Raw genomic sequence first — 21,122 nt, 5'->3', positions numbered from 1 at the left:
TCCAATAACATCACTTATTTATATTCTAACTACTCAACAAAGTAATTTTAAGTTATTTAAGGAATCTGGTCTATTCAAGTTGCGCTTTCAGTGAGTCCCAAAAGATGTTTTTTTTTTTTTAATAGTTTCTTTTAGTACCCCATTATTGAGTTAGTTTGTTATTAAACATCTCAAAAAGACCACGGGGAAGTAGAGACAGTTATAAAATCAAAGTTGATTTGGAACTTGAAACATTATTTTCTAAAAGACATAATATTAGGTTCCTAAGATTAATCCTTTGACTATTCAAAGTCTGGTTAGTCACAGGTTTTGGTCATCTTTCTTGTGATAAAAACTCTTCACAGAAGAGATTGAAAGAAATGGCTAAAACATATTTATTAGAAGTGAATAAATATATAGAATGATCTTTTTTAAACTACTTAAGCCATTATTTGACAAACAAGTCTCACCTAAAAAAATTCATATTTTAAAATGAAAATAATAATCTCAATCGTTTCACCTCAGTTTGTATTAACTCCATGTCAAGATAATCAGCTTTATTATGTCAGTCAAAGTTATGTTAATTAAAGGGCAACGTCAAAATTATTTAAAACATATTACTAATATTTTAAAATAGAAATAGATACTTACCAAGTGGAGCTTTGAGAAAACGCCTCTCAATGCCCTGCTCTATTTGAAATAGTGCCATTGCCAGATAATGAACCACATTGTTCACCGATTGTGGCGTACTTGCATTAGTTGAGACAGTACTTGGAGTTTCTGTTTTTATCCCCCAAAGTCTACAATTAAAATGATAAAGAGTTTATGATACTTAAAAACATAAGGTGAACCTTGGAGCCACTCATTCATCCAAATGCTTATTTAACACCTGTGTAAGAAACAGTTCCTTCCATCTCAAACAGCTAGTAGGGAAAGTAGAAAAAAATACATGAATCAAGAGCTAAACTCAATTATGACTAAAGTCATATAAGCGGAAAGAAAGGCAAATACTTGGAGAGCATGTAGACAAGACAAGGCTTAGGGGAAAGGTTGTTGAGGTGACAGCGTGGTGGACCTAAAAGGATTAGTATCTCAGTTTCTTATTTCTATTTTTCTCTTAACTTTTCTCAGTAGCACACATATAGCTGCCTCCAAACTTGTTCATTAGCTTTCAATCTTGTTCCCTCTGCAATAAATCTTCACAGTGCTGCTAAAAGGATCATTTTAAAACTGCAAATCTATTCACTCAAAGCCTTTGTGCAGTCTTCCCTACCAGTCTTATATCTTCTCCATCTCTAGGATTGAGCTTTGCTGTCACTTCCTCTAGCACTTTCTTCACTATCTTTCCTGGTCCTCCTATATACTCCATTTGATCTTGTTATTTCTGTCAGAACTCTTAACCCTGCTTCAACATTGCTAGTTTAATGCCTCCTCATCATTCTCTTTCTAGACTATAAACTCCTTAAGGGCAGAATATAATCCAAAATAACCCTGAAAAAGGAAAAGTATTTGTCTGTCTATTTATCTAGCTAGGTAGCTACAGATAAAACAGGTATGTATTCTGATTAATAATGCAAATAATTAAGCCTCAAAAAATTAAGTAAATTTTCCTACAGATAAGAAAAATGGATAGTATAAAATTACTTTCTGAAATTAATAAAATCTTAAGGATCAAAGATTCTTGTTTTAAAAACCCTTGGGAAAGTATTAATCTAAAAAGTTGGCATTTTGGGTTAGAGAGACACAGGTTTTGAAAATCATGTCATTGGTTACAAATATTTAGGTCTTCATGGTGATTTTAACATTTTTTATTGGGAAATATATAAGCAAAGAAACGGTAAATTTCAAAGTACATTTTAACAAATAAAGAACAAATCTCAAAGTATGGTATGGGTTACAGTTCAACAATTTCAGGCATTTCCTTTTAGCTGCTCCAAGACACTGGTGACTAAAAATAAATATCAACATAATGATTCAGTAGTCATACTCTTTTGTTAAATCCTATTTTCTATTTTACAGCTCTTCCTTCTCATTTGATCCTTCTCTCAATCTTTAGGGATATTTGGGCAATGACCATTCTAACTTCTTCATATGGAAAGGGGATGTCAACATTGTGAGGTAGGAGGATGCAACTGGTTGATGTTCTTGGAAAGGCTGGTTACCTGTGGGTTTCAAAGCTTATCTGGCATTGGAACAATCATGATGAGTTTTTAAAACAATGGTTTTGAAGATAAAGAAACACACACTTAAAAAATTTACTTTAAAAGACCTAAGCGGCAAGAAAAAAGAGATGGTTACTTTAGAAAAGTCATTTTTGTACCTGTCCTTTTTGTTTTAATGTATTTACTTTTCACTGAATTTGATAATGTTATAGAGTCCCTACACTGCCAAAACCACGCCTGAGAAGTCAAGAAAGAAATGGTAAAACGGACAGCCTCATCTACCCATCATACAGTATTAAAATTTGATTCATGTTTATTTTTTACAATTTCACAATCTTTTAAAAAGTTGTAACAAGAGCTGGAATTTAAAATCTGCTGCAAATCTTCAGTTTTCTAGTACAGTATGCCATAAAATAGTATTTCCACATATTCATCTAAGTTCATTCTTCAAAAACATAACACACAAAAAGATTTTGCTGGAAAAGATGCATACTTTTCAGGCAAAATATGTGGTTCAATGCCAGATTAAGATTTTTAGTTCCCAAATGAAGTCTTCAGTTTAACCAAGAATCCCTTGTGTCTCTTTTAATCATCCAACCTCTCCTTAACTCAACTACTTGCTCAAATAGATAAGAAGGCAGGTATCCTTCCTGCCACTACAAATAATGCCAACATGATTGCCTAGAAGTGGTTGGCAGGTCCTTCAGGAGATATCATAACCTCTCTAGCAATCTAATTTCTGCATTGACATTTTCATCAAGACTGAACTCCTATAGGAAAATGCTTCTATATCAAGATAGTTTTATTCATCCATTTGCTTCACTCTTACCAGTAGCAAATTTGCAACTCTTGTATTTGGAAAAAGGATTCATTATAGAGAAAAATCCAGACTCTGCATCAAGTGGTTACATACCACTTCCAAATATCTCTACTGAACTAAAGAGACAAAACTAGAAAATTACCAGAATATCTCATCAGATGGAAAGAAACTTTTTAGTACTCTGGGTAGCTTCTTCAAATCCCTTTCAAGGACTAAATATTACTGGATAGCTTAAGCTGTAATTATTAAAAACACAAATGCTACATCACCTGTCTTTTGCCCAACTATCCAAATGAACAACACAAAGACACACCAAAAGGTTGATAATAGGTAGGGCTAGCTGGGACAATCACTGCATCTAAAGAAATTTTCATATCTTTAAAATGAGGATATCTGGAATTCTTGTCAAAGACTACACAAGATCCATGAAACTTTTAGGCAAGGTTCTGCTCATTCTGCTTTGAATTTATGATAGGTCAATGAATCCTGCAGTTTGTACTGTTTCCACTGCCATTTACTATACAATTTAGGCAGGTGAGAATTCTACCACTGAACTACCCTTGCACCCCTGCTATACAATTTAGACCTAATTACAGACTTTAGCAGCGCTTGAAGTAGAGCCCCTGGGAGCGGCTGTCCTTTACAGCAAAGACTATTTGGTCCACTCTAGGGGTTGGCAAATTCACGAGACATTTCACAATCTTAATGCTCATTTCAGGTTACTAAACTAAGTAATAGGCTCTCAAAGGAATTAATTCTAAATCAAAGCAAAAAAGAACTCATTGTAGAATGTAGAAAAAGCATTACTCAAATAAAAAAATTACTAAAAAAAAATAAAGATTATTTCATTCCCCACCCTCCATCTCCCACTCGATGGACCCAGGCTTGGTTTAGCTTAATTTGTGGTTACCTCAGAATACAATTGAAGGTTTAAATTATTAAATCACAATTCCACACAGATTATTTGAACACAACAGTTCTTTAGAGAAAGGCATGTTCCAGGTAGTCTGTACCTGTCTTTTACTATGACCTTTGCTTGCTCATCAAATTCCATCTCTTCTACATCTTCATTCACATTTTTAATTATCCCGTTTTCCTTGTTTTCCTCACTTAACAGCTCATATCGTCCACTTTCTAAAGCTGACCTCCACATATGCCGATCTGTCACCTGTAACAAAACCCAAATTTACCAACCCTAGAAAACAGTATGTTGCTCTTAAGAGGTATGAAGTTCAATGTACATATGAAAAATTCATGGATATTTCAGAATAGATGAAAATAAAAAAGGGATCTAAAAATAAGGCTACCAAGTGGCCAAAATGGAATATCACTACTCACTGATGAAAGGTTTAATACCTTACTCAGAATCTATATAAAAAATTAGAAGATCAGTCATCTGCTAGCAAAAAAAGTGACAAGTGATTGATAGCAAAGGAATGAACAGAACACAGATTAAGCATGAATTACAGATTTTTTTGCGTGTGTGAGCATGGTCTGGGAAACAAAGAATTACAGATTTTTTAAAGGTGACAAAGAAACTAAGAAACAAACAAAACTAAACACAGCTGCTGGCAGCTATTCACGGAAGAAGAAAATATTCTTATCCATTTCAACATCTCTGAGGAAAATACCACAAAATAGACACTTTTATAATACCAAAAATTGTAACAGCAAGATCAATTATATTAATTAAATTCTCTTTAAGAAAGCAGAAAGCCTACAGTGTATTTATGAGAGATTTCTATTTGTAACAGTTTGAAGCAGGGGAAAAAAGTTTTCATAAAAAAATTCCCTGGTTTTTATTCAAAACATACATGCCTTGCCTATATCAAATAAACTAACATATATGACACAAAATTCTGGTCAGGCAATTAAGGTAAACAAAAACTGGGAACAGGTACAAACCTTGACTGCCCCTAACGTTCCTTGGTAGATTCTGTCTTCAATGTCCAAAAGAAAATCTCTAAGCCTCAATTCAAGCTGCTTTTCCGCAGACATCTGAGATGGATCATATCCACTGGAAGATCTTCCCCGACTATATATAGGTTTGCTATCAGTTTGAGGTTTATCTGAAATAACAGTGAAATAATTTTCTTATTACAGTCAAGGATTGTGATATATATTTTTTCGGGGGGGGGGGGCGGTGCATCGTCTGGGAACTGAACCCAGGTCTCCCACATGCAAGGTGAGCTTTCTACCATTGAACCACCTGTGCACCCAATATATAGTTTTTAATACAGTTTTTAATCTTGAAGAGAACAAAGGAGTCATGGTAAGCCCCTAAATTTAAGCAGTCTTCTACCGATAAAATCTCATTTAACAATACACCTAAAACTGACTGGTTTCTTATCTGTCATCAATGGACCAACCATCAAATGGGAAATGCTACAATCTCCCCTTACAGTTCATCTCCACTAATGGAACCTACCCCTGGACTCTCAGCCAAACCCTCAGTGAGCAACCCCAGCGTTAGAACCTTGGACATTCACTATCTATCGAAAAAGGAATGAAGCGATCTGGAAAAATATACATACATATTCTCACCCTACCAGATATATTCCTCATAATCCAAAAGGAACCCACCAGTTAAAATCTAGAGAACATTGTTTTTATAAAGAAATACATTCTGAAACCCTAACTGATAAATTTTGACAGCATGGTACACGCTCTCAAAATAACATAAGAGGTTCTAAATATCTCTTTAATGGTTTGAAAAATGGTAATTCCAAATGACCAGAAACTATGGTGAGGGAAAAAAGAAAAAAGGAAAAGTTTTCAGTGAAAACTTACCTGAAAAATGAAATTTCTCTTCAGAAAAACGGGCTAACTGAGCACATATTCTGTTTTTCTCTTGCAATAAAGTTTCTTTTAAGGCACTTTCTCTATGTCCTCTAGAATTAAGAGCTTCGATAAGCTGGTCTAGCTGTTCACAAGAACCGTAAAAACACCATCGATTGGGCTTATGCACTGGCTTTGGCAGCTGTACAGAATGATCGCATGGACCTTGCTCAATGTTGGAGGTAGATTCAGACATCAAAGACTCTCCAGTTTTAGTGGATACCTGAGGATCTTGAGACTGTACATTATTCTGAAATGAAGAGGGTCTAGGTATCAGCATGTCTTCAGTGAGACCGGAATAATCCTCTTCAATAAACAATCCAGGAATAGAAGGGAAAATCCAATATCGCCTATACATGCGGTCGCGACCCAAGGGAAAGATATTGGTACATGCTATGGCACTCTGAATTTTTTCTAAGAGCTCTTTCTCTTTTCGTTGGTGTTCCTGTTTTAAAGCTTCTTCCTCATCAGCAGTAAGAGGCTCTCTTGTCACACAGTTAATCTCTTCTTGCCTTGTAAATTCTTTAAGTCCATTTCGTCCCCTTTTCCCTATAATTGAAATAACATCATCATATTTTTAATTATTAGAAAAATATGAGATACAAAATGATCCCAAATTACCATGCTAATAAGAAAATTGAAACACACTTAAATTTAAAGGCTCACTCAAAATCTGTGATCTCAATATTGGAGAATGCAGCAGATTCTCTAAGTTACCCTGCAACATTCCTTCCTCTTAAGTAGGGATCAGGCAAATTTCCGTAACTATTTTAGCTTTTTGGGTCTCTTTCAGAACTACTCAACTCTGCTGTTGTTGTATGAAGAAGCCACAGATAATATGTAAACAAATAAGCATAACTGCGTTCAATTAAGATTTTATTAATGGATACAGGAACATCATTTCCCAGACTTCCTACCCACATCCACATCCTACTCCCAAGGCAGAGCTACATGAGGAAGTTCTGGTCAAAGAGATGGGAGCAGAATGTTGTTGGGCCCCCTTTCTTTTACCCCCCTTCCAACTAGCTAGGATTAGGAACATGAGGATGGCAGCAAAAACCTAAGCATGGCAATACGAACAAGATGGAAAGAGCCTGAATCCCTGATGACCTGCCAGGATTTTATGATATGCTGAAGCCATCTTTAAATGGCTAAAATAGTTGGGAAGTGTTTCCTCTATTTCTTTTGCTCTAAAGAATTTGCATAATAAAATTGTAATGATGTGTTTCTTTAAAATTTGGTGAAATTCAATTGTATAATTGTTTGGAACAGATGTTTCCTTTATAGGAAATTTTTTTCCCCCGTGGGCAGGCATTGAGAATCGAACCCAGGTCTCTGCCGTGGCAGGTGAGAATACTGCCACTGAGTCACCATCACACTGCCCTAAAGGAAGATTTTTAATATTGATTCAAGTTCTTTAATGGTATAGAACCATTCCACCTCTTTCGTTTCTTCATGAATACATTTTGATAATTTGTATTTTTCTAAGATTTTCCCCACATTGTCAAATTTGTTGTCATCAAATTGTTTATGCAGTTCCCTTTATGGGTAGCTATATGCTCCTCTTTTCAGTCCTAATTTTATGATGTCTCCCTTCTTTAAAATATCAATTATAACAAGGGTTGTCTAGTTTGTATCTTTTTCAAAGAACTTTGGCTTTGTTGCTGTATATTGTGGTTTTGTTTCCTATTAACTTCTACTCTTTATCAGTTGTTTCCATTGTTTCCAGGAGGGGTTATTCTATTTTCTTCTTCTAACTTTTGTGAATACCTAGCCTAATTTGTCTTCCTTCTTTCCCTAGTATGTATTAAAACTATGTATTTCCCTCTAAGAAGAGAGACTATATCCAGCAAGTTTTAATATGCAATATCGGTTTGTTTTAAAATATTTTCTAGTTTCCATTATAGTTTCTTCTTTGACCCATTACTTAGAAATATGTTTTTAAATTCTAATCATATCAAGTTTCTTTGTTTTGGACTTCTAAATCAATTCCATTATAATCACAGATTATAGTCTCCATGACACAGGAGAAATTTGTCTATTTATAATAATCAGTTAGAAAAATAATATGTAAAAAAAAAGATAGCATCCACAACACAGACACAAAATAAACTTAAGGATTTCCTTCAGAAGTTATTATATGGGGACAGTTAGGAGCCTCAGAAGTAATCTGCATCAACAGCTTTAAAAAAAATGAATTCCCTAAGTAAGTAAGTAACGTATTCCCTTTGAGCTGACAATTTATGAATTTATTTGAAAGTAGCAGATATTTTTATTCCTAGCAATATGATACTAATTATGAGTACTACTGGCATCTAACAGGCATTCAATGCATGTTAAATGAGTACATAACAGAACAAAACTTTCTGTTTGGATGATACAAAGCAGTACATATAAAAACTCAATACAATCTGCTGACTAGCCAAAGTTGAAGTTACAAGGAATTGATCTACCAAAGATGCATGACTGTTTCTCTCTCCTCTAAACTATAAATAACATGTTAATAAAGACCTACTAACAAACATATTAGTATAACTTCATTGCAAAATAGTCACAATTTTAAAAACTCATCACTGCTGGAATTGGGCATTTAAAATACACACATACACACACACACACACACACACACGGAATAACAAATGGAAGTTATCTTATACATATTTTAGAATAGCTGAATTAAAGTGCCTTATCAATTAAAACAAACAAAACAAACATGCCCTTAAGAAATTTCAGTAGTACCCCTTCTGCCTCTTTTACGTGATCCTGGGTCATCTTCATCATCAGAGACTGTATCTTGATCTAGTTCCTTCTGCTCTGTTTCTTTGCTTTCAGTGCTAGTATCAAAATCTTCCCTTAAGGATAAAAACAAATATTATATTCATTCACGAATAATTAAGTCATTCCTCAAATATTTATTAACTGCTTACTAAGTATTAAGCTATATGTTCAGGAGGTAGTGAACAAGATGGATATAATCCCTGACAAAAGAGGTTACAGTAGATTAAAGATAAAAAAAATACTTATATAACTCATTGTAAAATCAAAATATCTAATATGTACAAAAAAGGAGAAATTCAAGATGTTGTGAAAACCATTTAACAGAGAACCAAATCTAGTTTCAGGGATCAAGAAAGGCTTGCTTAGGGACTGAGAAAGAATTCTTGACAAAAGAGGAAAGGGAGAAATGAGACAAAATAAAGTTTCAGGGACTGAGAGATTTCAAAGAGTTGAGAGATTATCCTGGAGATTATTCTTATGCTTTATATAGATATCCCTTTTTAGTTTATGGTGTATTGGAGTGGCTGGAGGGAAGTACCTGAAACTATGTTCTCATAGCCTTGATTCGTGAAGACTACAAGATAAAACTTATACAATGTGACTTGTGATTGTGAAAACCTTGTGTATGATGTTCCTTTTATCCAGGGTATGGACAGATGAATAAAAACATATGGGTACAAATATAAATAAATAAGAGGGGTGCAAAGGTTAAAATAAATTAGGTAGATGGAAACATTAGTGGTCAATGAGACGGAGGGGTAAGAGGCATGGTATGGTATGTATGAGTTTTTCTTTTTACTTCTTTTTCTAGAGTGAGGCAAATGTTAAAAAAAAAATGATCACGGTGATGAATACACAACTGTGTGATGATACTGTGAGCAACTGATTGTACAACATGTATGGAATGTGTGTGTGAAGATTTCACAATTAAAAAAAAAAAAGGCAGACTTGCTTGAAGAAGTGAGATTTAAACTGAGAGAGCAGAGAAAACCAGGGAGGGTAGTACAGAAGGTGAGAGGAAATGCATTTCAAGCAGAGGGGATAATTTGCAAAGGCACTGGGTTGAAGGGAAAAGGAGCCTATAATTTTGAGAAAGGTATAATGAACAAAGCAATGGGTAATCCAAGATATGGATGAAAAAATAAACCAGGGCTAGACTATGAACTTTGTAGGCCATTATCAAAAAAGCAATGAGAAAAAAACTGAAGAGTTTAGAAAAGGGAAGTGATATGATGAAAGCAGTTTGGTTGCTATGTGCAGAATGGATTGGAAAACAAAGATGAATGAAGACCAGTGAAGAGATCACTATTAACAGCCCACGTGGCTGGCTGGGAGATGATAATGGCTCAGAGTAGAATGGTAATAGTGATATGAAGGGGTGAATCTATACTATGTTTAGCTTGTTTTTTTAATAAATTAAGATATAACTCATATACCATAAAATTCACACGTCCAAAGTGTACATTCAGTGTTTTTCAGTATGTTCACAAGGTTGTGCAACAATTATCAATATATTCCTAAAACTTCTGGAAATTTCTAAAATTCTGGAAAATAGGCTCATAAGATATTATTTACAAATATTTAACTCATCTGGTAGATTGTCTTTTTGCTTTCTGACAAAGTTTTTAATTCTGAAGTGGTTCAGTTTATCTATTTTTCTCTGGTTATTTGTACTTTCAATGCTGTATCTATAAACTTTTTTTTTTTGGGTCCATGGTCCAGGAATTGAATCCAGGTCTTCTGCATGAAAGGTGAGCATTCTACCGCTGAACTACCTGGGCACCCTATAAACTTTTTTGAGGTATCCAAATTCAATTTTTTAAAGCACTATTGCTGGTAATACAAAAAGTTTGTGACCTAAAAGATTAAGACTTACTAGGTATTTTAAAGGAAGCATAAACAAGTCAATACACTAATTTTGGAATACTGAGATTTGCAGTAACTTCACTGTAGATTTTTTTTAAAAAATGACTCTCTCCATTAAATTTGAATTGGTTTACCATATAGAAGATGGAAACATTTCTATTTGTTTTCATAGCCAACCCCTGTGCCAACTATTTCAAATTGCAATAAAATACTCAGTTGGTCACTAAGTTAATTCTGTCCCTAACTATGCCTTCTACCAAAGCTTTTAATCTCATCCTATCCATCAGAAAGCTCAGGACTCTGAAAAACAATGCATATCTGTGATGATGTTGATGGCAGTAGTGGGGAGATAAACTTTTATTAATGCTAAAAACATTATATTACTGGTTAAAAGTTACTATTAAAAATTTTCTGGGAAAGTATAACTAACATTATGAAAAAATGAGTTCTAGATACTCTAAAAGTAGACTAAAACAAAAACTTTTGCAATATAACATGCACAACTAAGGAAGGTCTATTTGTAAATTTCATAGACTCACTAACACAATTCTTATGTACCTTAGGGAAACGGTTTTCTAAAGTTTTTAAAGCATTTTAGAGTTTAAGATGTCTGATTTTTATTCTTTATATATGTTAGCATGAATAAATCAAGCTAGATATAAACAGTATAATTCACACCATACCCGACAGATATATCTGCAGTTACATTTCTTTGCTCATCTTCCCTCAGTTTCTCCTGTTTTTCTTTCATTTTTTGCTCTTGCTCCTTAAGTTTTTCTTCCTTCCTTTTACGAATTCTAAAAGTTAAAATATTACAGAAAAATGTAAAATATGGTTTTATATGTAAAGAAATAAACAGCTTTCATTAGCACAACTGATTATCTCTTACCTGGCAGCTGCTTCTTCCCTCTCTTTTCGGTGTTGTTCTGCTTTTAACTCCCGGAATTCCTGCTTTGCCTGCCGTAATATATCAACATAATCTTCAATGAAATCCCTAGTAGAAACTAGGGTTAGTAGCTTTCCACAGAGAGCATGAAGTATTTTCATTTTCTCCCCTGTCAAAGAATTGGTAAGTAACTTTCTGTATTATCAAAGGCAAAAAAGGACGGTTTTTTGAAAAAATTTTATTTGTGGCTTAATGTACAAATACCAATAAAGGAAAAGGAAAAGTTTCTCATGATCAAACATCCAAAGGCATATTTTGAGAAAAACCAACTTTGATCCCACATGACAGCTACGTGATATTAATGACTTTATTTGCTAGTTAAATGGACATGAAAATTTTCAATTACAGTTTTTTTTAACTTTTTTTTACTGCATAGTATAACATATACAAAGCAAAGAAATAAAAAAGCAATAGTTTTCAAAGTACTCTTCAACAAGTAGTTACAGGACAGATCCCAGAGTCTGTCATGGGCTACCATACAATCCTCTCATATTGTTCCTTCTAGCTGCTCCAGAATATAGCAGGCTAAAGGGCATAAATATTTTTTTATCTTCACAATCGACTTTTTTCCTTCTTTTTTTGTGAAAAATAACATATATACAAAAAAGCAACAGATTTCAAAGCATAGCACCACAATTAGCTATAGAACATATTTCAGAGCCTGGCATGGGTTACAATTTCACAATTCTAGGTTTTTACTTCCAGCTGCTCCAAAATACTGGAGACTAAAAGGGATATCAATTTAATGATACAGCATTCATAATTCATTTGCTAAATCCTATCTTTTCTGTTTAACTCACCATCCTTTGACCTTTCCATCCCTCTCTTTAGGGGTGTTTGGGCTACGGCAATTCTAAATTTTTCATATTGGAAGGGTCTGTCACTAATATGGGGCAGGGAAATGGAATTATCTGATGTTCTGGAGAGGCTAGGCTAGGTTTCAGGACTTATCTGGACCAGGAACCCATCTGGAGGTTGTAGGTTTCTGGAAAGTTACTCAAGTGCATGAAACCCTTGTGAAATCATATATATTGCCCTAGGTGTTCTTTAGGATTGGCTGGAATAGTCCTGATTGGGGTTTGGCAGGTTATAATAGGTACCAAGGACTAACTGAAGATTGTGTAAGAGCAACCTCCCAAGTAGCCTCTCCACTATATTTGTACTCTCTCTGCCACTGATAACTTTATTAATTACACTTCTTTTCCCCATTTTGGTCAGGATGTAATTGTTGATTCCACGGTGCCAGGTCTGGATTCATCCCCCTATTACAGATTTTTTTAAGTTTTGATTTTTAGGCTCACATGTGAAGTTCAAATAAAAGCATTCTCATAAATAAGTATATTAAACTATATTTGTAAATTAAAATAAAAAAGTGAAGGCTAATTTCCTCTTAAAACTTGTGTCACACACTTCAAACATTTATTTAAGCAGAATCAGAATTTAACAGGTATAATTTAAACATCTGATATATTAATGAATACAAGGAAAAGAATTCTAGTTATTTCTCACTTATCCTTCTAGATTTAGTAGATGTAGTAGACTAACCGCAAATTTAAAAAATAGTAGCAAATAAAAATTTAAAAATAAAATCATAAATAAAGTTAATATAAATAATAAATTTCAATTTAGGTTAGCATTTGTATTCAAAAAATGTTTTAAAGACTTCTTTCTCCTAAAACTGATCATCAAATAAAATGTATTGTGATTAATTCTTAGTTTTCTGGGTGTAAGAGGAGAGGTTATACAAATTCCCACTTGCAAAGTTTACCTGGTGTCAAATCATATACTGAAGTACTTGACAGTTTCTTCACCAGACTGGGATTGCTCAAACGAAGCTCCATACAGGCATCATCAGTAGCATCAAATCCTCCTCGTTTCTGATATCTGTACTTCGCATTTGCTGACGTTACATCAGCACCTGAAGCTAAGATGTGCAGTCTGAGGATTTCAGAAAGAGTGCAGCTATCAAGATCCAAGCTTTTCAAACTGCAGCCTATAGTTGTTAAAAATGAAATAGATGCTTAGAATATATACAATATTCAGCAATGTAAAATGTACCTTTATAAAATTGGAAATAAAAAGCCAAATAAAAAATGAAACCCACACATACCCTGGTGTAACTGCGGCCATGCAGCTGCCAAAGATGCAACTGCAGACAGTGCAGATTTTGTGGGGTCTGCATCTTCATCCAAAGCCTCTGTTAAATCTTTAAGGAAATAAATACTTTATTCTAGAGCAAATCAAAGCTTGAATATATGGGAATAATGCCCTTTTAAAATGATTAAAGAAACAGCAAACAGCTTAACATTCAGGAACCTCAAGAGAATCAACACTAGGTCCAAGTATTATTCACATTCTGCCTAGTTTCCACATAAAACTATAAATCTTAAAAGATGTACTTCACACTAATATTTTCCTTATTTTACAAAGAGAAGACAATAGCCAAAGTTACCAACAAGATACATAAATACAACTCCAAAAAACTGGTAAAATACACTTTAGAATTAAAAACAAACCCCCTCACTCAAAATAACCTTAGAAAAATCTACTTTGAAAACAAGAATCTTTTAAAAGATATCCAAGTTTTTACAAATATTGTAAAGATTGACTCATCAAGTACAGACTGAAATCATCACAAAATGAGCACAGGAAAAAAAAGCTAAAAGAACTATAAAGTTAGCACTACTGACACAATTTTCTTCACTAAAATTTCCTGGTTTTATTTTGAAAATTTTCCAATCCGAGAACCAATAGAAAGATTTCCCTATATTTTCTAAATAAATTGCTTTAGCTCAAAAGCGCTTAGCTTACAAACAGGACCAATGAGCAAATCTACTGGCACATTTAGAAAGCATTAGTAGGTAGAATTATTCCCACTTATAGAACATATGATTAATAAAATAATTAATGTGTCATCTATGAAAAACCTTAACCTTACAAAAATCCCTTCTGTTATATGATGGTATATTGGACACAGCTTCAGACTAAGAATCAAAGGAAGGCTGGCTAGTCTAAATCAGAAGTTTTCAAATTATTCAAATCAAGTATTTCTTAGAAGCCTAATAAAAGAGATAAAAGATGCCCTCATTAAAAGTAGAGATGAGAATCCTGCCCCAAGGAATCTCAAGTTGCAAAGGCTCCATGGATTGGAGTTTGAAAATCTCTGAGCCAAATTACTTTCATGGTTCCTTAATCTTTTACTCGATGATTCCCTTCCCAAAGTTAACAGGTGGACAAAATCAAACTTAGAAAACAGAACTGCTTTTCTGCATTGAAGGGAAAAAGCAACTCTGGGATCACATCTAATAACAATCATTGTAGATTTCATTTAAAGCATAATCAAGAGCATACAGGAGGAGGGCAAAAGCTCAATTAGGAGACATTATCTGACTACACTTTACATATGCCAAAGGCATTTCTACTAGGTCATGAATCTAGCTCAAAAGGCAGACAAAATATACTTCCTCACAACGGAAACAACAGACCTAAAACTTTCTCAGTTTTTATCTTACATGTAAAGTCAAACTCTAAAACTAAAAGGCACTCTAAAATTAACAACAGTCTTAAACACACTGCTGGAAAAGTGTTTTGGCTTTCTTCCTTTGTAGCATTCTCAATGTTCAACCTATACTACCTATACTAAGTTATAATTTCCTAAGACAAAGGCTATAAAGGCCTTAGGAAAAGAACAGCCAAGAAAATTAGTTTATTTTTAATTGTGTTAATCAAAAACATGTTAAAATACATATTCTTTAAACTCAATTATCTACCAAATGGCACTCTTGAGAAAGTGTAAAAATCACTTTTGGATTTGCTTATTTGCTTTGAATATCACTTACAGATATTCAAAGAATATAGCTGAAGTGCATCTAAAGGTGATGGTGTTCCTATCTGGAACAGATAAATTTATCATCGCTCTTATCTAGAATTAGGTACATACAATTCCAACACTAAATACTGATATCCCAGTAAATACACAAAACTATTCTACATAAGAACTCTCTTGTTCTCATACTTTGAAGGGCTTCTAGGTTCATGATTAAAAGAACTGATATCTGTGTTCCATCACTTCCTTATTCACCATAGGTTTTTAAGCAAGTAAATTAAACTCCTACTCTGAGTTTCTTTATATGAAAACTGCAGGAAGTAATTATACCTACCTCACAAGGTTAATATGATGATTAAATGAAACAATGTATAGATAGTGCCTTATATCACTTATTAGCTATGTGATCTTCAATAAATAACCTCACTGAACCTCAGTTTCCCCACCATTAAGATAAATTCACTATTTTCTCTTCATCCAATTTCCCTTTTTGTTAGAAACAGCAAGATAAACCTTACTGATAAGACCAGATAAAGAAGGAGCAATATTCCATCTGACTATTCAAATGCTATTAGAAGATAGCAGAAAAGCCTTTTTTTAAGCCCTTTTTGTTACTGAGATGGGAGAAAATATGTGAGGAAAAGTGAAACTGTACCTGGGGGAACAGTCTAGGGCCCTTACTGAAACTGCAATAACCATGTAAAACGTGACCAATAATAACAGGGAAAAGAAAGGAGATTTAAAAATTCCCAAGTATGTTTCTTTCCTCCTTAACATTTAAATAAATACTTCCAAAATGGAGCATTAAAATCTTTATTTAATGGCCAATATTCTGAGAGATAAGAATTAGATCTGTAATTACTATCCTGTACAGCAGTAAAGTTATTAAAATTACTGATCAAGCAAATCATGAGTAGAAAATGTAATGTCAATACAAATGTTGACAGTCACTTATTTTGAAGTACATTAAGCTGATTTTCCAACACATTTTCCTCCTTTTTTTTTTTTTTTTTCAATCAGGACTTTCAAAACTACAAAATTCAGGCAGGTGATGGTGGCATAGTGGCAGACTTCTCGCCTGCCATGCTAGAGACCCGGGCTTGATTTCCGGTGCCTGCCAATGCAAAAAAAAAAAACTACAAAACTCATCTGATTCAGCTAAAGCTCTGTCTGTGGCAGTAAGGTCAGAACCTGAACCTGATCAATAATGCCATAATGTTATTGGTCATTAGTATAACCTAAGGCCAAAAAAAATGAGCATTTGTTTCATTGTCTTTCTTAGATAATACATCTTTAGTGCTAGACTTGTCATTTTAGGAAATATTTAAATGTTTCATAGATGTTTAAACTGCTCTCTTCCCTTTTAAAAATGATTATATTTCTCCATACTTTTTTCTTTTTTTGCTAATAAAAAATATACACAAAAGAATAACAAATAAATAAAAATCAATTTAAATATATATATTTTATATATATTATATAATATATATATTTACATATATATTTATATGTATATACAAATATATATATATATATATATACACACACAGACACACACAAAATAGGGGGTGTGAGGGTAGTTTAGTGGTAGAATTCTTGCCTGCCATGTGGGAGACCCGGGTTCAGCTCCCAGCTCATGAACTTCCCAAAAACAAACAAACAAAAGAAACCAACAAAAACAAACAAGCAAGCAAGCAAAAAATTCAACAAATGGTGCTGCAATAACGGGATACTCATATGGAAAAAAGAACAAACTGTGACGCCGCTAAATAGCACACAAAAACAAAAAACAACAATATAATAGAGCCTTATTTAATTGACTGAATTATCTGAGATGACAGCAGGGCCCATATTGCCAAAACTGTGTGATTAGCACTCAAGCTAGAGAATATACTTTACTTGAACTCAACCTATAAAATCAAAAGGCAACCAACAGGGTGGGCCAGGATGGTTCAGCAGGCAGAGTTCTAGCCTGCCATGCAGGAGAACTGGGTTCGATTCCCAGTGCCTGCCCATGTAAAAATAAACAAATAAATACATACATAAATTTTAAAAATGTAGTGTCAATATATTTCAGCCCACTTCAGCCAGGCTATGGGCTTAAAAAAAAAAGGCAACATCTGATGCTTGCGCAACAATATCTTGTTGCTTCAGTAACCAAACATAAAGGATGATGAATTCAAATTATTTAAAGCTAATAATAAAACTATCTGAATAGAGGAATGTCCCATCTTTTTGTACCAAAATCCCGCTCTCAAAATGTCTCCCAAAAGTTATTTCTTTAATGAATGTTTATGTAATACACTGAAATACTGTTTAAACAAGCTTTTGATTGGAACACATTTTTTCCCTTTTGACCTAAATCTCATATGGGGCAAAGCTCACATGGTATTATTCAGAAAGCCAAATCAATCTTAAAACTATCTTAAATTTAAAATTTCCTTTGATTGAGATAAACCTAAACTAAATAGTGAACATATTCTGTTTTAAAAATAAAAAAGGGTTTGCCAAGATTATTGCTAATTAACAAGTACCATACACAGATTCTCAATAGTTAACAATATAATAAAATATAAAGAGCAAAATTTCTATTTCAAACTAATTAGTGGAATTAAAAAATTAAAAATAACATTTCACTTAATTCTGGCCTAAAATCATCAGATCTGAAATGAAGTTAGCTATAGTAGTTTCAATTCAAAGTAGTAAAAAAAAAATAAAAATAAATTATTTCCTTGTGTGTGTGTGTGGGGGGGAATTCAGTACTATTTAGCAGAAATCTCTTGGGATTACAAATAGTGATGAATGAAATATACAATGCTCCTAAATCATAGGAGAAAGCTTAAGGAATAAAAGCAAGACAGATTTTGGGGAAATATCTTTAAGGTCAAACAGGTTTAACTAAAACAAAACTTTTCTTCAACAACTGATATTCATTGTTATATACTAACCCAGACTCAGAATCAAATAATCTGAACATTTTGTAACTGCAAAAGCGAAGAAATTTAAAAGTAACCTTCAAACATTAGTTTCACTATAAAGCTAATATTAGCTTTGTTCAATTAGTAATAATGTTGAACTCTGACCTTTGGTGTCAGCATCAGTTATTTGCTCTTTGGCTACTTCCTCTTCTTCTTCAGCTATCGCCTGGAAGATGGCAGTCAGGAAGAAAAAAAGCAATTCACATAGTGGGCCTTCACTGTCATTTCCTACAAGAGCTTCCTCTAACACTTCTGTGAATAAAATGTTTAAAATGAATTTAAAGTTCTGTTCACATACTAAAAAAAAATGCCACTTGGAATAACAAACATTTTAATCAGTAATGGCCTGCATAACTTTTCTTAAATTGTCATTTATAAAAGTGAGTCAAGTATTATCTAAGGTTAAATAAAAAACTATTTATAATGATTACAATAAATAAAAGCATAAGCCAAAGCAGATTAAGGTAATTTAAATTTAAGGTCCAAATTAAGGCACATTTAAAGAAATATAATTTTATTCAATGCAAAGACAAAAGGCTTTATTCTTAAGAAGTATGTGGGACTTCACAGTTACCAAATAGTACACAGGGAAGATCATCATCAGTTTTAAGTTCTATTCCTAATATTGCCTCCAAATCTTAAATAAATGTTTCTTATTCAATTCATCTTACCTAAGCTTACCTAAACCAGCATTAATTACACTGCCTCGATCTTTAAGGCACAATGATTCATGCCTCACCTAGCACATAGAGATACTGAATGTAAAAGCCCTCATGAAGAATATACTCATTAATCTAAGAGTATTGTTACAATTTCGTCTTTGAGGGTCTCTATAGAATATTGAGAAAATTATTTTTTGCCACTTGACAGCTAATATCCAAAATGTGATGCAAATCTCTCCTCACACTAATTTAGCTCCATTATAAATTATGTTTATCCAAAATAAAAGTATACAGGTAAAGCAGGACTACAAATAAAAGGCAGCCAAGAACTTGTCTCCAAATAGGGCTGATAGCAATTTCTTCTTTTCTGGCATGCACAAATCATTTCCCTCTCAGTAAGTAGAGACTATTCCTCCACACCCTTGGATCTAGGTTGGCCTGTAACTGCTCTGACCATTGGATATGGTAGAAATGGTGTTGTATCAGTTTCAGGCTCATCCTTTAAGAGGGCTGGCAGTTTTTGTTTCCTGCCTGTTGGAGCCCTCAGCCACTATGTAAGAAAAACAGGCTGCTCTGCTGGAGTGGGAGGCTCCGAGGAGGAGCACTGAAAGACCAGTGTGTGTAGAAGCCATCTTGTACGTCTAGTCAGTCAAATCTTTGAACGACTCTAGTCCCAAATGCTGACTATAACCACATGAGAGATCCCAACGGAGAACGGACAGCCAAGCCCCGTAAATCCACAGAATTTTGAGATAATAATTTGATCTCTGGAGCCACTAACTCTTAGAGTGAATGCTAACATAGCAAAAGATAACCAGAACACTTGCCTAGGGTTACTCCCTCAGGAAATTCATCCTGAAGATCAAAAAGTTCACCAAATGCATGAAGGAACTCCAAAACCATCAGAGCATCACCAAAGATTTCAGGAGGTAGTCTAGTTTTCACTGGAGTTGCTTCTGGGAGTTCCTGAAAGATTAAACAATTTATGCAACTATTAGGATCAAGTACAGAAAAAAATTAAAGGTAGATATGGTATACTCTTAATAAGAATTATTGTATGTGGACTAATGGTTGTCAACCCTAGATGTACATCATGATCATCTTCAGAACTTTTAAAATTATCGATGGCTTGGCCTTATTCCAACTCTATAAATCACAATCTCTTGGGACTTTTTCTTTACTCAAACTGAGAATATAATTTTAGGTAGAAGACTATCTCTGATACATTTCCTAGATAACAGGGGCTCTTAATCTAGATTCTGAGGTCAAAACATTTGCTACGTCAATATTATCTTCAATGTGATATCTTTTCGAATATAGGACAGAATTAATTTATCATCTACCAACTTAGAAATGGTTCCTTATAAATTGTGATAAGTATGCTTTGGAAATTTTGGTAATTTCTGCAGATAGATCCTAATCTAACAAATTAATTTCATGCATTGATCCAGTTACTAGAATACCAAAGATCGCACAAACTGATCATCTGTTTCTACACAAAGAACCATTATCAAAGCTTGTTTTAAAACATGAACATGCTACTTCCTCTCAATTAAATGTAAAACTGCAGAAAAGAGGCTGCAGTTAAAAGGAAAGACAGATCCCATCAGCAAAGCCACTTGGACATATAGAACATGTATGTGCCAAACATCATATAAAATGTTTATACCTTAAGATCATCACATTCCATATCTTCTCTTGGTTTACTCCACTGCTTTAAGTATTCCACATATTTTCGTTTTTCTTCACGTAGTTTTTCTCTTTCCTAAATTAAAAGGTTAATAAAAATTTTTATAAGAATTTTGTTAAAAAAGAACTCTTTACAAGGTAGGTAATGGCAGTTATTTACTTTTTTTTTTTTTTGCATGGGTAGGCCCCGGGTACTGAACCTGGGTCTCCAGCATGGTGGGCAAAAATTAAGCCTATTGAGCCACCATGGTCCGCCCTGCAGTTATTTACTTTTAAGACCCCATTTCCTATCTTTATCAATTTGTTGAGCAAAAAGGCTTCTATTGTATTGTCTCCTTGCTGCTTATTGGTTCTCAAAATATGGTGAACTCCAAACCAGCAGTATTTGCATCATTTGGGAATCTGTTAGCAATGCAAATTCTGGGACCCGCCCAAGACCTACGAAATCAAGAAACTCTGGGGGTGGGGGCCCAGCAATCTGTTTTACGAGCCCTTCTGGTGATCTTGATGCACACTTAAGTTTTAGAACCACTGAATAAAGTAATACCTACCTGACAGAACCACTACAAAAACCGAAA

The 21,122-nt window shown here is 33.8% G+C and overlaps 1 protein-coding gene across 2 annotated transcripts in view; it reads right to left on the bottom strand.

The window, feature by feature from the left end:
• Positions 1 to 21,122, bottom strand: part of BAZ1A (bromodomain adjacent to zinc finger domain 1A) — a 113,197-nt gene that overhangs the window by 16,131 nt on the left and 75,944 nt on the right. Inside the window, exons 10-21 of one of the 2 annotated variants that reach the window (XM_077126967.1) lie at positions 20,525 to 20,620; positions 19,683 to 19,821; positions 18,299 to 18,445; positions 13,500 to 13,595; positions 13,158 to 13,382; positions 11,333 to 11,498; positions 11,127 to 11,240; positions 8,539 to 8,651; positions 5,752 to 6,348; positions 4,867 to 5,030; positions 3,975 to 4,129; positions 631 to 779 (exon numbers count right to left, since the gene is read on the bottom strand). In XM_077126967.1, the coding sequence (XP_076983082.1) occupies positions 631 to 779; positions 3,975 to 4,129; positions 4,867 to 5,030; positions 5,752 to 6,348; positions 8,539 to 8,651; positions 11,127 to 11,240; positions 11,333 to 11,498; positions 13,158 to 13,382; positions 13,500 to 13,595; positions 18,299 to 18,445; positions 19,683 to 19,821; positions 20,525 to 20,620 (2,161 nt within the window). The remainder of the gene's footprint in view (positions 1 to 630; positions 780 to 3,974; positions 4,130 to 4,866; positions 5,031 to 5,751; positions 6,349 to 8,538; positions 8,652 to 11,126; positions 11,241 to 11,332; positions 11,499 to 13,157; positions 13,383 to 13,499; positions 13,596 to 18,298; positions 18,446 to 19,682; positions 19,822 to 20,524; positions 20,621 to 21,122) is intronic. The other variant, XM_077126966.1, reaches the window with a different exon arrangement.

This window comes from Tamandua tetradactyla, chromosome 14, assembly GCF_023851605.1.
Source record: "Tamandua tetradactyla isolate mTamTet1 chromosome 14, mTamTet1.pri, whole genome shotgun sequence".
Classification (NCBI taxonomy): domain Eukaryota; kingdom Metazoa; phylum Chordata; class Mammalia; order Pilosa; family Myrmecophagidae; genus Tamandua; species Tamandua tetradactyla.
The sequence above is the reverse complement of the archived record's forward strand: the minus strand, read 5'-3'. Positions and strand labels throughout refer to the sequence as shown.